This window comes from Thamnophis sirtalis, unplaced genomic scaffold, assembly GCF_051295495.1.
Source record: "Thamnophis sirtalis isolate CommonGarterSnake01/CBP01778 unplaced genomic scaffold, rThaSir2_p1.2 scaffold_9, whole genome shotgun sequence".
Lineage (NCBI taxonomy): Eukaryota > Metazoa > Chordata > Lepidosauria > Squamata > Natricidae > Thamnophis > Thamnophis sirtalis.
The window spans coordinates 17,000,281-17,016,928 of record NW_028261389.1 but is presented as its reverse complement, the minus strand read 5'-3'; the positions used below and the strand labels follow the sequence as shown (position 1 = coordinate 17,016,928).

General features: G+C 42.4%; 1 protein-coding gene across 2 annotated transcripts in view; it reads right to left on the bottom strand.

Moving 5' to 3' along the window:
* Nucleotides 1-16,648, bottom strand: part of LOC106553070 (sodium- and chloride-dependent betaine transporter) — a 99,236-nt gene that overhangs the window by 61,981 nt on the left and 20,607 nt on the right. For both annotated transcript variants that reach the window (XM_087722939.1, XM_087722940.1), the window contains exon 2: nucleotides 5,542-5,753. In XM_087722939.1, coding sequence (XP_087579065.1) covers nucleotides 5,542-5,753 — 212 coding nt within the window. The remainder of the gene's footprint in view (nucleotides 1-5,541; nucleotides 5,754-16,648) is intronic.

Sequence of the window (16,648 nt, the reverse complement as noted above, 5' to 3'; positions counted from 1 at the left end):
TGAAAACTGCTTGAGAAAGAAGACAACGGTGAAAACATAGAAACAGTAAGAAAAGTTAAAGGCCTGGGGTTATGCAGACATAATCCAACCAGCTAAGGAAGGAAGGCTGTGTTACAGAATCAAAAAGACATCGAATGTTCATCATGTATGACTAACACATCTGGCCTTCAAGAAGCTAATGCTTTCTCTATCTTTCTGCGCTTTTCAGGAATCTGGATTTTAGCAGCTCAGAAGTGGTGGTCCTAATATTAAGATTTTTCCAGATAGGGGAAATTCCAAAGATGCCAAAGTGTGATTCCCTGGGAACCAGCCAGCACAGATGACTCTTAACAATGTCTTTGTGACACATGGTTTATTTAGTTATAAACCACAAGCTTAACGAAAGTAGAAATCAGCCTCATTAATGCCCTGTCACATTCCCTGAGATGATTGTATAGCATAGTAGAGTCTGTATTGTGATTGCACGAAATAAATACAACGAAATTGGTATTGGAGATTTATTTATTTGTTTGCTTGTTTATTTGTTGTTGTTTTTGTGTTTTTTATTTATTTTTCTACAGCCACTTATCTGGGCAGCTCATGATTCAGAAAACATATATTGCAATTAAAATGTTAAAAACATTTCAAAAGAATAAAAAGAATAAAAACTTTTAAAATACAAAAAAACATTAAAACATCTGAGTACAGGTAGTCCTCAACGTACGACCACAACTGAGCCCAAAATTTATGTTGTAAAGTGAGACATTTGCTCAATGAACCTTGCTCCACTTTACGACATTTCTTGCCACGGTTGTTAAGTGAATCACTGCAGACACTATGTCACTAACACGGTTGTTAAGTCCATCTGGCTTCCCCATTGACTTTGCTTGTCAGAAGGTCGTAAGAGCAAAAGACATCACATGATCCTGGGGCACTGCAACCGTCATAAATATGAGTCACTTGCCCAAAGTCCGAATTTTGATCATCTGACCATGGGGATACTGCAAGGGTTGTAAGTGTGAAAACTGTCCTAAGTCACTTTTTCAGTGCTGCTGTAACTTTGAACAGTTACTACACAAATTGTTGTAAGTAGGACTATCTCTAGCATTCATGGTATGTAGAACGCAAATGAACTCAGTGGAACTTTGGACTTGAGATTGCTGAAACAACCTTCTTTGTCTATGCCAAACTTACACTTTTCATTTGTTATCTTATCAGCACAACAGCTGTGCAAACTGCTTCCCAAGTCTATAAAAGTTAGTTGAAAGTAGGATCATATAAGCCAAAGATGGCGCATCAGAAATGGCTTTTTAGAAGAGTAGTTATTCATTGATTCAAGAATTCCCCATTCTCTTCCTTAATTTAAACACAAAAGCAGCACCATTAAAGTGCTGTGGTTTTTTTTATTTTTAAAGGAGATATTTCACAACCTGATCCTGTGTTTTTGGCCAAGGAAGAACTGTGAATCCAAATTAGCAAGTTTAGGGATGTTTCATGATTCTAATCCAGTGAAATTCAATTTTTTTACTACTGGTTTTGATGGGTGTGGTGTGGCTTGGTGGGTGTGGCAGGGGAAGGATACTGCAAAATCTCCATTCCCGCCCCACCCTGAGGCCAGCCAGAGGTGGTATTTGCCTCTTCTCCAAACTACTCAAAATTTCCGCTACCGGTTCTCCAGAACCTGTCAGAACCTGCTGCATTTCACCCCTGTTCTAATCTCCCCATAGACTATGCGCAAATCCACATAGGTTGGATCTAAAGGTAAAAATGGGCCTTCTTTCACACTTTAATTTGGTACTTTTCACTATTATTAAATCACTCTGTCAATGACCAAGATGCCGACATTGAAGCCACACCCCTGTGGGCCGTTTCAGATTTGCCACAAGTGAGGAGAAGGGAGGGGATTGCGCAGGGCGCACAGATGGGTGTGATGGGTGTCGTCGTGAGGGACTCACGGAGGGTGGGGGGTGGGATGAAGGATTGAGGAGGAGCAATGGTGTTTGAGGCTGGTGAAGACACCCAACACCTCACACCCACCTGTGCGCCCTGTGCAACCCCCCTCCTCGTTTGCGGCAATTCTGAAATGGCGCGCAGGGGCATGACCTCGATGTTGGACGTTGACACATTCACTTGATGTAGAAAATCTGCAAAACACCTGGTTTAAGTCCTGATTATGTATCAGGTCTTAAAAGACTATCAGAACTGAATTAGCAAGGAAGGCAGTAACAAGAAACTAAAGTCCAGTTTCTGTTTTGAACACAAGATAAGCTTTTTAAGAATTTGTGGACATGGTAAATGAATAAAAGAGATGGAGGGAATAGGCAACACCACAATAGCATTTAATTTACCAAATAATCCGAGAGACAAAGTTTTGGGACCTTTAAGTGAATAGGAAATTTGAATCCTCAGACTTTTCCAAGAGTTTTGGGGTATTTGTGGAGCTTGGAGTTCTGGAATGCAAGAATTTTTCTCCCATGGACTTTGCATCCTGTAAAGTTATCTGTCCTAGACTAACTTTAAAAATAAAAGTCAAAGAAGGCACAGAATATTACTTGACATGGAATATTTTTTTATGAGTGGTTAGAGAGAAGAGGTAGAAATTAGACGAAGAAAGTTCACAGCTATGTATGAATTAAATATAAAAATGATCCATAATTATAAATACATCAATATAATCAACAGGAGCATAAATAAGCCAATGTAAAGAGAAATGTAACTAAAATTACTCTGTTACATTACTACCGTATTTTCACGACCATAAGCCGCACCGGATTGTAAGCCGCAGTATCAGTTAATGTTAATTTTTTAAACTTTTTTCACATATAAAGCGCACCGGGTTATAAGCCGCGCTCAGAGACCCGGCTCCCCTTGGTTCCTCATCGAATCACGTGCGCAGGTTGCAACTGGAACTCCGTCTGCCCGAGTTGGGGCATTTTCTGGCTTGGGACGCTCCGGCGGCTTCTTCGGGAGGCAGCCCGCCGGCTTCGGCGAAGGCTGGGACGGAGAGCGCGGCGACCGTGGAGCATGTGCAAAGTACTTTTGCCTCCACGCCGGCCCCCCTCACCACGCGCCGGCCTTCGGGGATGAAGGGGCAGGACTTCCCAGGCGGAAGGCATGCCTGGCTCTGCGGCTCCAGCCCCGGCACCTTTCGGCCGAGCCTCTCCCACCAGGCGGCCGCCTTCCTCCGCTGAGTGGCCCCGCGCAGCCACGCCACCCCGGGAGATCGCCAGAGCAGGGGCCTGGGGCGCCGCGGTCAGGTCGCTCTGTCCTCTCCGCCTCCCGCGCCTTGCCCGCCGCCCGCCCGCCCAGGATGCTGACCTACTGCCATGCCCCGCGCCCGCCACTGGCCCGCTCCTGCACCTCCGCTGCCGCCGCCGCCGCCCTGCTCGGAGTCCTCTGGCTGCACACCTGCTGCGGCATGCATATTATTACAGCAGCAAGAGTGGTCTTTGCCCAAAACTGGAAAAACAGGGAAATTCCACAAGAAGAAGTAATTAGGAAAATTCTGATTTGTGCTGAAATGGATAAATTGACGTGGGAATTGAAGAAAAAAACAACGAATCGGAATATTGTAAGATCTGGGACAAGTTTTATCAATAGTTGGAACAAAAAAGAAAGAAAAACTCAAAATAAGCAATGACTAAGATTTATAGAATGGAGATTAGAATTATGTATGAAACTATAACAGTGAAAATGTACAAGATAAAAACAAAGCATCATGGTTGGAAATACGATATTTTTATATTTGTTAATATTGAATAGACGAATTGTAAATAAGCCTGGTGGTTATAATGTAAAACTTTATATTTTAGTATGTATGGTAAAGACTTTGCCAGGACGGTTACACTGTGTCCAATGTTTTAATTTGTGTTCAATAAAAAACTTTTTAAAAAGAAATATTTAAAAAAAGATCCTGATGACTCTACCACTCTCTGTAGATTCTCCCCATGAATATCTAGATTTAAATTAATTATCTGAGGGCAGTTTGCTCATTTATCATATTCATTCACTTTGGTATCTGCAGTGGAACTTATGGGATCAAAAAATGAAGCAATAGCAATAGCAGTTAGACTTATATACCGCTTCATAGGGCTTCCAGCCCTCTCTAAGCGGTTTACAGAGTCAGCATATTGCCCCCAACAACAATCTGGGTCCTCATTTTACCCACCTCGGAAGGATGGAAGGCTGAGTCAACCCTGAGCCGGTGAGATTTGAACAGCCGAACTGCAGAACTGCAGTCAGCTGAAGTAGCCTGCAGTGCTGCATTTAACCACTGTGCCATCTCGGCTCTAAGCAACACAATATTGCAATGCAAGTCCCACACCTTATTTATATGCATGATGATGTGAGATACACATATACAGGTAGTCCTCAACATACAAAAGTTCACTTAGTGACCATTCAAAGTTACAAGGGTATTGAAAAAAAGTGACTTATGGCTGTTTTTCACAATTACAACCTTTGTAGCATCCTCATTATCACGTGATCAAAATTCAGGTGCTTGGCAACTGGTTCAGATTTATGGCCATTGATGGGTCCCAAAGTCATGTGACCCTCTTTTGCAACCTTCTGACAAGCAAGTCAACGGGGAAGCTGGATTCACTTAACAACTGAGTTACTAACTCAGCATCCGTACTGATTTACTTAACACCTGAAGGAAGAAAGTTCATAAAATGGGGCAAAATTCGCTTAACAAATGTCTCACTTAACAACAGAAAGGTTGGGCTCAATTGTGGTCATAAATCGGGGACTACCTGTATAAAGGGAAGTCCTTGTATTGTGACAATGTGCCGTAACAGCCACAAAGGCTATTTATGTTTGTTAGACTTATAGGTCCTATTGTTCCTTCAGAAGATCAAGAACATACCTAGCATTTCCTCCTCCAAATTCTTCCACAAGTTAGATTGGAATGGGAGAGATGGGCTAAGGGTAAGTTCACCCTTACTCATTGAGTATTTCATGGTTTGCATTCTCCCTGTATCTGTTCATTCCTTTAAATACAACACCAGTGCTACACCAGTCATATAGACTCTTGCCAAGTATAGTAGATATGTAAAACTCCAGACAACAGCTGCTACTATCTAATAGTCATAAATATAAATAGGAATATTTATGACCATTTGACATGGTTGTTATCCATTCTCATTCCGTGGTCCGTCCTACTTCTTCCCTAGACCAAGGATTTTGGCACCATTTTAAAACAGAAAGTCTAACATATGGAAGGCTGTACGGATTTGTGATTTTCCTACTGATAGGGACAAATATGCGTCTCGCAACATTTTGCATTGCCAGCACAAACAATGTGCAAACAATCTGTCATGCCAAATACGAGGATGAGATGTTATCTGATGATTCACAGGTTGGTCCATCACCCAATGGTTTTATTATGAGTTGTTACATTTCACATTGTAAATGTTTATAGCCAGTTTTATGTTTTAATCTCTATATTGCACAGGGTTTTGCTAATTTGCAATTTCACATTTGTTTCGAAGCCGTTGCATAATAAGCAACGGTGACCAGCAATTACATGACACTGACAAATTATGCATCTTGGATACTTACCACCTCCATTCTTGTAGCAGAGATAAGGAAATCGCCAAACATTTCCCAGACCGATGATCTCTCCAGCCACAGAAAGTACATACTCTACTTTGTTGGTCCACTGGCCTCTTTCTTCAAGCTCATCCTTCCCCTTCCGTGGATTTTCCTTTGTCTCTGGCACAAGCACAGTCCCATTGAGCTCCACATCCCAACTCTTTTTGTTCCCCATGGCCCTGAAAGTTTAGGAAAGAATGAGAGAAAGGAAGATCACATCTCGATACAAGATGCTGGCATCATAGGATGCTCATTCAGCATTCTGAGCAGGTAGCCTGGAGTGCTGAAAGTTAACCAAAAAGAAAACCCGTGAATTTGTTACTTGGAAACGAACAGAGATGGTCCAAAACAGAGATGGTCCAACAGAGATGGTCCATTGCTGCATGCAATAGAGCAGCAAGTGATACCTCCCTTTCTTTCAATCAAGATTCTGGTCTCCAGCCCTTCGGATTATTTCATTGACACCCTCCCCCAGGTGGATCCTTTAATTCTTTTAATACAAATCCCACAAACTCCTCTTTTCTTTTCTTTTTTTTAAACAACATTTTTTATTTTTTGTTACATAATTAAAATTCTTTTGTAGACAGAGTATTGTCCTGTTTTCCCCCTTTAACATTTTCACATATGCATAATTCATTTTACATTATATTTCCATTTCCAATTTTAGCTGTATTTCTTTTCTTCTCATCTTTTCCAACTTATAATTTTTATTGTATACATAGACAGTGTCCTTTTTTCTTCCCTTTTAGAAATGAAAATAAATTTATCATTCCCTTTCCATCTATTTTCTGTAAGTAAGATCTATCTTCAAATTCAGGGGTTTTTTTTGTAATAAGCATTTAACATAATTCATTTACACACTTAAAAGTATTAGTATAGTTCATACACACATCTTAAATGGATACATACTATTGCCACGATTAAGATATTTCATTTCATTTTACTAGTCTCCTGTTCCTAGATTTTTTTTTCTCTCTTTTTTTCTTTTTATATGTCTTATATCTTTTCTTCTGAATTTTTTCTATCACTTTTCGATAGATTGTTTGGATGGTTCTCCCCAGAATTTTTCTTTTCTACTTCCTATTGTTTCTCTCTTTATTTTTGTCTAATTTCTTTTTTGGATACCATTTTCCTTTCTGCCTCTCTATTCTTTCGGTAAATCTCAATAGCATTGTCCAACTGAGACAAACTCCTCTTTTCTGTGCGTAAAAATATAACGCTAGAAAATTAGACAACTGGCATGATATATCACCCAGAAAACCCACAATTGCTTAAAGCGTCTGATTCATTCTGCTTAATTGGTCATGCAATTTTCTTTTTCCTGGCTCTGTCCATATAAATTGCAATTCAGTTCCCATAATCCCCCAGCCAGCATGGCTTTCTGGCTGGAGAATCTGAGAGTAGAAATTGTCTTTGAAAATGACTTTGGGGCTGTGGCAGATACAGCACTTAAGATGTTGATTAATACCTATTCTGTACTTATGGTATTAGCCACAGGTTTCCATGTTCAGTTGAAAACTTTATCACATGTAAGCTTATATTGTAGCCCTGAGATCTGTCAGAAACAGCCTTGCCCAGTGTTATTGCCCTCATCCAATCTAAGCACCTAGATGAGGTCTCTAGATAACTACTGCAATGCGCTCTACATGGGGCAGCCCTTGAAGAGCATTCGGAGACTTCAACTCGTCCAGAATGCAGCCGCGCGAGCGATTGTGGGTGCACCTCGGTACACCCACGTTACACCTATCCTCCGTGAGCTGCACTGGTTACCGATCGGTCTCCGGATACGCTTCAAGGTGCTAGTCGTCACTTATAAAGCCCTTCATGGTATTGGACCTGGGTACTTGAGAGACCGCCTGCTCCCAATTACCTCCCAAAGACCCATTAGATCACACAGGGTTGGCCTCCTCCGGGTTCCGTCTACCAGCCAATGCCATCTGGCTACTACCTGGGGGAGGGCCTTCTCTATGGCAGCTCTGGCCCTTTGGAACGAACTCCCCGCAGAGACTCGGACCCTCACCTCTCTCCAGGCATTCCGAAAAGCTGTTAAAACCTGGCTGTGTCGGCAGGCCTGGGGTTGATGAGTTCCCTTCCCCTCTCGACCTGTGTGGCTGTTGCCTATTTTAAATGCTTGTATTGTACTTTTGTGTTCCCTTTCCCCCTTGAGTTGTTTGCCACCCTGAGAACCGCTGGGAATAGGGCAGCATATAAATAAAACAAATCTCAATCTCAATCTCAATTTCATTCTCGTGGGGGATAACCTGTATAGCTTTTGCAATATGAGTGCTCATTCTCTGGAATACAGTCCCTACTAGAAGTATGTTTGACCCACCTCCTTTGCATTTCATCCTCATATAAAATTATACACGGAAGGATAACAGGTTCAAGTGGGTCATTTTAACTCTGTCTCTCCACCTTCTTCCAATTCTTTCTTTTTAGGTCACTCATTTTCCCTGCGTTCCAATTTCAGCTTTCCAAAGACAAATTCTCTTTCCTAATTTGCATCTTCCACTGATCAGTGGAAATCATTTTCCAGAGGGCTGGGAAACCTCTTATCTACCACCAACTCTTTTGCACTTTCTTTCCATTTACTTTTCCATCAACAAATTTGCACTTGCTGTGCAAATCAGCCTTGTTGTGCCACAGTCACCTCATCCTGCCTCTTTTGTCAAGAACTCCAGAGATCTTTCTTACAGACATGGTATCTGGCTAACCAGCTAAGCTGAAAGTTTATTCAGAACAGATTCCTCCTCCAACTTATTGCCTCAGTAAGCTGAAGAGATTGAAAAACACCGTTTTCTAAAAGAACCTTAGTTGAGTTGTCACTCCAAGTTGTTACTACAAATGCAAATTATTCAGCACAATGGAGTTCCTTCTCCCCTCATATTGAAATGATTGAGATTAGCATCAGTTCATTGGCACATTAAGGATGAAACAAAGTAAATACACCTTACTATTTTAATTGCTGTAACACTATTACTGTTTTAATTGTTTATTTTAAGAGGATGCTAATATGATCTTTCTCATTGAATGCTCACATAGCAGGCCAACTGGAAGTCAATAGATTGCTGTCCCTAACTATATGATCTCTAGATTTATCTCCAAATCACCTTAGATTCTCCTCTTGGGAAATTTGATGTGCTATAAAGTGACGGAGCTGAAGTCTGCCTTCCCTTCACCATGCTGCCATAAATTTCTTGGCCTGCTTGGAGAATCTGAAATCTGAGATGCAGAGCCACAAATGCAGAAAGGCAGATTCTACACTGGAAGAAACCCCTAACAGTGCTAATAATTTAACAATTCTGCAGAGAAGTGAAGGATTTCCCCCCCCACTGGATGTGCTCAGATAGAGTCCAATCTACATCTTATGGGAATACATTAGTTTGGCTTTTTATAGTGAGAAGAATATTTTGACTTATGAATTGGTTCCAACTTTCCATGGTGAAATGCCAGACAAACCATATTTTGACAAAATGATTAGTGGACCAGCGAAATGCTGTGAACATAGTATACTTGGACTTCGGTAAGGCATTTGATAAAGTAGACCAAAACCTACTTCTTGGCAAGATAGGAAAAACGTAGAATAGGCAGCATCACCATCGGATGGATTCATAACTCATTCTGGTAGTCCTCAATGGAACTACATCTACATGGGGGAATGCATACAGAGGGGTACTCCAAGGTTCGGTCTTAGGCCCGGTACTCTTCAACATCTTCATTAATGATGTTAAATAGATGAGGGGATAGAAAGAGAAAACATCAAATTCGGGGAGGGGGGGCAATGCCATCCTAAGCTACTTCAACAGAGGGATAGTATCAAGGTCACATTAGTACCTCTTTATACTGCTTTAGTAAGGTCACATTTTGAATACTGCATTTAGGTTTGGTCAATAGAAAAAGATGGTTAAGCTCTAGAAAGTGTGTAAAGAAGAGCAACAAAGATGATTAGGAGGCTGGAAGCTAAAGCATATTATGAACGGTTGCGGGAACTGGGTATGTCTAATGAAGAGAAGGACTGGGGTGACATGATAAAAACCTTCCAATATTTGAGGGTCTATCACAGAGAAGTGTCTCCAAAGCACTTGAGGGCAGGACAAAAGCAATGAATGGAAACCTATCAAAGAGAAATTCAAACTAGAACTAAGGAGAAATGTTGTGACAATGAGAACAATTAATCAGTTGAACAGCTTGCCTCCGGAAGCTGCAGATGCTCCATCACTGGATGTTTTTTAAAAGATATCAGAGATCCATTTGTCCAGAATGGTATAGGGTCTCCTGCTTGAGCAGGGGGTTGGATTAGAAGATCTCCAAGCAGTGGTGGGATTCAGCTGGTTTGCACCACTTCAGGAGAACCAGTTGTTAACTTTCTGAGCAGTTTGGTGAACTGGTTGTTGGAAGAAATCATTAGGGCAGAGAACCGATTGTTAAATTATTTGAATCCCACCACTGCCTCCAGGGTCCCTTCCAACTCTGTTATTCTGTATTCTAAATGAGGATAATGGAAGAGAGATTTCACAAGCGTAGGAATTAATACCAAGCAGTCGGGGAGTACAAAGTTCCTAATCAATGTTGCATGGTTTATATTTCTCCCAAAACAGGAAAACAGACCATCCACAAGCTCCAGTCCTGCAAAATAAAGGGCCTCCTTTCAAATCATTTGGCCCAGAACCAGAAAAAGCTGACTAAGCTCACAGAATATGCCAAAAATCCAACATCTAAGACATGTCCAGAGCTGATTTTTCAGCTGGGGCAAAGTCTTCACGTGGAAGGGTAGAACAGTAGAGGAGAACTGGGCACACGTACCCGAGGCAAAATGGAATCCACTTGGTAAAGCTTAGCATGAGTCACATTCTTAAATGTCCACAACATTGGCATCAGAAAAAAGATAAGGTTTGGTAGATCTACATTCAGCTATTTTCCATAACTGTGAAACAGAGGTGGGTTCCTGCCAGTTTGCACCAGTTCGGTAGAACTGGTTCGTCAAATCTACCGAACCGGTTAGAAGAGGTTCCACCAGTGGACCCGGAAAGCAGGCCACACCCACAGAAGAGGTTCCAAAAAATTTTGAAACCCACCACTGACACACACAGAGAGAGAGAGAGAGAGACAGACAGACAGACAGACAGACAGACAGACAGACTCACACAGAGAGAGAAAGAGAAAGAGAAAGAAAGGAAGAAAGAAAGAAATAAAAAAAGAAAAAAAGAAAGAAAAAGTGAGAGAGAGATGAAAGAAAAAAAGGAAAAAGGGACAGAGAGACAAAAGGAAGGAAAGAGAGAGAGAGAGAGAGAGAGAGAGAGAGAGAGAGAGAGAGAGAGAGAGAGAGAGAGAGAGAGAAAGAAAACACATGGCCGGCAAGCCACTCCCATCAGGACACATGGCTGGCAAAGGAGGCCACACCCACAGAGTAGGTTCGAAAAAATTTTGAAACCCACCACTGCTCTGAAAGTGTTATAAAGGCACATTTAAGCCCTGCATAACATAGAACGTGACTTGCAGAAGTCCGTGAGAGCGAACCTATGGCACGCGTGCCGAAAGTGGCATGCAGAGCCATCTCTCCAGGCACTTGAGCCATCGCCGGTTGCTCTTCTGGGTTCCGGTGCGCTAGCCAGCTGGTCTTCATGCACGCAGGAATGTCAGAAACCGGAAGAGCAGCCATCCAATGCACGTGTGCGCACCGGGGAAAATTGTCTTCCGGTTTCTGGCATGCACATGCACGTTGGCCAGCTGGTCTTCATGTACGTATGTGTGCCATAAATCAGAAGGCCAGGTGGCCAATGGGCAAGTGCATGCCGGAAACTGGGATATCATTTTTCCTGCTCTTTCGATTTCCAGCATGCATGCACACACTCCTGTTTTGGCACTTGGTGCCAGGAGTGCTGATCTAAGTCATATGTCCATATAACTAATGCAGGTAGTCCTCGACTTACAACAGTGCGCTTTGCAACCTTCCAAAGTTGCAACAGCACTGAAATAAGTGACTAACGTTCATTTTCCACACATACGACCGTTGCAACATCCCTATGGACGTGTGATCAAAATTCAGATGCTTAGCTACTGACTCACATTTATGACGGTTGCAGTGCCTCTGGGTCATGTGACACCCCCCCCTTTTGTAACCTTCTGACAAGCAAAGTCAATGGGGAAACCAGTTTCACTTAACAACCACGTTACTAACTTAATATCTGCAGTGATTCACTTCCCAAATGAAGTGAATCATTTCACCCATTTAACAAATTTCTCACTTAACAACAGAAATTTTGGGCTTAATTGTGGTCATAAGCTGAGGACTACCTGTAATATGGCTGCATGGTGCCAGGACATGTGTTCCTCCTGTAAATTCCTTGGCCTGTTCCTCTCTTAAACCTGGCCCTGTTTAATCTGGGTTTGGTTTGTTATATGGTCATGTGGCTGGCATGACTAAATGCCGAAAGCGCATGGAACGCTGTTACCTTCCCACCATGGGTGGTTCCTATTTTTCTACTCACATTTTTACATGCTTTCGAACTGCTAGGGACAAATAACGGGACAACAACCATGGGTGGTTCCTATTTTTCTACTCACATTTTTACATGCTTTCGAACTGCTAGGGACAAATAACGGGACAAGTAACGGGACAAGTAACGGGAGCTCACTCCGTTACGCGGCGCTAGGGATTCAAACCGCCGTATACACACACACACAACACACAACACACAACACAATTTGCAAGGAAAACACTGAGACAGAAGCTGACAAATAGCAGCTTCTGAAACTATATGGGCTTCACATATACATATTCATGCACACAATTCTATTTTATTCCACTAAGTTTATATTAATAAGGCAGCATATTCTTCAGCTGGAATACCTTTTAAAATGTACCCTCCACTTTAATTACTGGAGGAAGCATGAACTATACATCAAACAAACAAATAAAAATGCTTTCGTGCAGAACTTTCTTTAAGGTACAACATTTTTAAATAAGCGTCTTTGGAATCCTTTTAAAAAGAAAATTCCCTTTTTAATATTTATACGATATATTATTAAAACGTATTTTAAAATATACTTTATGCAGGCTTTTAAAATGTACTCTAAGTGCTCTTTTCTTTAAAAAAAAAGAACACTATTTTTGGTATACATCTTTCATAAACAAATCTGCATATGTGTGTGTATGATCTGAATTAATTACTTGGAAAAGCCTCCATTCACGTTCGTCCTCCGTTCGTTCGCGATGAAAGTCTGCTTTGAAGTTCTTGCAACTCCATTCCCATTGAAGTCGCTGGAAGACTTCTTTTGCAATCCATTCCATTGACATTTTCTGCCTACAGCAGGGGTGCCAAACGCAATTTCATTGAGGGCCGCATCTGGGTTATCTTTGACCTCAGTGTGTGTGTGTGTCTGTGTGTGTGTGTGTGTGTGTGTGTGTGTGTGTGTGTGTCCATGGTGGGTGTGGCCAGCTCAACGTCACTCATGGCTGGGGTGCCAGTGATAGTCGGAGCTCCGTTTTCAGCTGCGATGGCCTCCTGCAACCTTCTGCCAGAAAAAAACGGAGATTGCAAAGGCCGCGCACAGCCCCTGTTAGCTCCGTTTTCACTGGCAGAGGCACCACGGGCCGGTCCTTCGCTGTGTCCAGGCCGGCCCTGTGGGAGAGATCCAAGTACCCTAAGGGCTGGATCCGGCCCACGGGCCTTGAGTTTGATACCCCTGCTCTTCCGTGTAGACATATATACAAGATGGGTGTGTTTGGGATGTCTTTGTTCTGCTTGATTTCTGCTTAAAAATAAGCTGGTGGAGATTCTTGAAATTTTGATTTAGCAGCAAGAAAAGGGAGGTCAAATGTAGACAATGGGCTGAGCGCCAAATGACTATGCAGAATTTTCATGGATGGTCCATTCAAGAAAAACTGAATAGCTGTCATTAGTTAATGATACTGGGACAGATACGAGACTCAGCATGATAAGGCATCAATCCTTTCATAGCTTATCACAACCGAGCTAATACCTACTTGGATTTCTCTGTAAGCCAGTGAGCCAATGTTTAGATCAGGACTGCCAGTTCTGGCTCTGGCAGAACTCCAGTAGTAAAGTCCGAGTCAGAGGAACATACAGCCGAAAGCTAGAGGATTTTAGCAACTTTGCTTTTCATTACAATGTGACTGTAAGAACTTACACAGATTAAAATGATTTCCTAGTTATTTATTTATTTTTGTTGGTTTGTTAAATTATAAATTTTTATGCCGTCCACCTCCCTTACAAGGTGACTCTAGGGGGCTAGAGTAGAGTAAAACAAAACAAATAAATAAATAAATAAAAACAACATAAAGTTAAAATATTATTAAGAACTATACTAAAATCAAGCCTAACCCTAAAATCAAGCTAAGGGTGGGGGTATTATATGGAGTATGGGAAATATATCAATAACATTCCTTTCTCAGAGAGTCAAGGACATCTTGCCCTGCATCTTGAGTCGCATGACTGGGAGGCATCTCCAGTTGGGACGGTGCTTGATTGGACCATGTAATGAATGTATGGGTCAGTGGTGGGTTGCTGCCGGTTCAGACCGGTACGGCCATACCGGTAGTGGCCTGGAGCAGCTGAGAGCATACTGGTATGGTGGCTCATTTGGCCCGCCCTCCCACCCGTGCTCGAGCTGTATTTATGCCAAAAGGCACACTGCACACAGTTAGCAGTGCCTGCATGAGCCCCAACAAGCAGCTGGATGTCGCAGAGGCAGTGGATTGCACATGTGTGCGTAGCACACGTTAGGTCCATGCACAGCGCACATCAGGCGCATGCATGAACAGACTGCAATCAGCATACTGGTAGCGACAGTAAGAGCAACCCCCCACTGGTATGGATGCTGGGCATGGACTTGAACTTTCACTTGGGTGGGGAAAACCTGGAAGCTTTCAGATTCGGGTTTTCCCAGACTTGCCAACATGACATCTCTAATAAAATGGAGCTTTGAAGAACCTCAAGCCTCGGAGTCTTCTTTCATTGGGACCCTGACAGGAGTCTTCTTACCCTGTCTTCCACCTCCAGCAGTGAGCACCCTCCTTGAGGCTCCAGGTCAGCTGGCAAAGTCAGCTTTTAATACCCTTCCGGAAGGCCAAAAGGGAGGGGGCAGTTCTCACCTCCAGTGATAGAATGTTCCACAGCGATGGGGCCACAGCAGAAAAGGCTCTTCTCCTTGACCCCACCTGCTTCAGAGACAGGATCTGTAGCAGGCCTCTTCAGACCCTCTTCAGACCATCTCAGCCCGCTGAGCCTCCAGATGCTGGTACCTGGCCTTGCCCTCCAGCAGGTCTTCCCTCTGTTTGGAAAGCCTATGCTTGTAGTCTGCAGTGGGGTGCTTCTGCTGAACCTCCTTCTCGGTCAGATCCAATTTGAACCATTTTGCCAACTTTCTCATGGTGCTTCCTTTTGGGGCCCTAAGGAGTCTGGGAGGGCAGTCGAGGAGTGATTGGAAGGGGAGGGGCGCGTAGGGGCTGGCGAGGCAACCCTCGACATGAGTGACATCCAGTTGACCACACCCACCCAGTCACATGACCACCTAGCCACGCCCACCCAGCCAGTCATTAGGCAGATCATATTATTGGTCCACGGGATTTAAAATTACGAATTTAGTGGTCCCTGAGGTCCACTTTTGCTTTTAACCATGTTTTTATGGATTGTTGTGAGCTATCTACAGTCATAGGACATAGGTAGCCATGTGTCCAATAAATATATAAATCTGCAGCAATAAAGTGTACGGAAGCTTATTAAGCACACATTTAAACACATGGGGGATGAGAAACTTATGGAAAAAAGATACTTTGCCAGAGGAAATCTTCAGTTGAATTGTGACTTAATCCCAGACCGTTCCATTGAATTACTTCTGAATGGACATGTATAGGACTACACCTTTAAGAATCTAATGCCATAATTCTCTAATGGGTTGGTTCAGGGTTTCTCAACCCCAGCAACTTTACATAGACTTCAACTCTCAGAATTCCCTAGCCAGGATGGGGAAGGTCTTAAAGTGGCTGAGTTTGAGAAACACTGAACTAGGTTATTCTGAGAAGCATATGTTCAGCATTCAAATTATTCCAGCAGAAACAAAGATCCTGCATAACAAACCTTTTTAAAGATAAGTCAAAGGCTGGAATTTGTAATAGCGTAATTAGCTGGTGCTGAAAGATTTATACTACATTTCTCTGTATTCTCACTACCAGTTCCCACGGAATCTAACAAAGAAGCAGATTTTGGTGTCTAAATGACAAATCCTGGAGGATCCAAAGCATATAAGCTAACTTGTTGCTGGATAAAATTGCTCCAGCAGCATACAAAAAGTTCAGTTCCAAGGGTATATTCGGTTATTCTTAGCCCTGGATCATACAGTTCAGAATTTGAGATGTCAACTTGCATTCCCTTGAAAGCAGAACCAATGGGAAGGGACGGTTCTCCAACATTTCTAAGGCTGTTAAGTTCCCCCCATGTACCCCAGCCATATGCTATTCATAAACAGTCATCTGTATGAACTGAAAACTCATTTGATCCAGGGCTTCTCAATAAACCTCCTCTGTCCCCAGAGCCTTCCAAATGCTGGTTGTGTTTTGCTGGGAAATGTGGCAATTGTAATCGAATACATCTGGAAGACACTATGTGGATTCAGGATACTTATGCACAGATTTAAAAAAAAAAATTACTCTTCAGTATTGGTATTTTGCTAACTTTTGCGATGCAGTTCTGCATCACCTCCCTCTTCCAAGAAAGTCACAAAAAATGTTTTTCAAAGTATGTTTTGCAACAAAATTGATTTACACGTGCCACCATCCCAATAGATTATTTTTTCAAAAAATACTAGTTTCGGGGAGAAAAAATACACACCTAAACACACACACACACACAAATATATGGAATGATCATTCACCTCTGTTATTTAAAAGAATCCTACATTCAAAAAAAAAAAATCAGAAGTAATCTATGAGAACAAAAGTAGAGTAATTGATCTTCACTTGTCCTCTCCTATACCCTAGATCAGTGTTGGCAAACCTAATCGGCACCGAGTGCCAAAATGGGAGTGCAGGAGCATGCGGGAGCGTGCGGGAGTG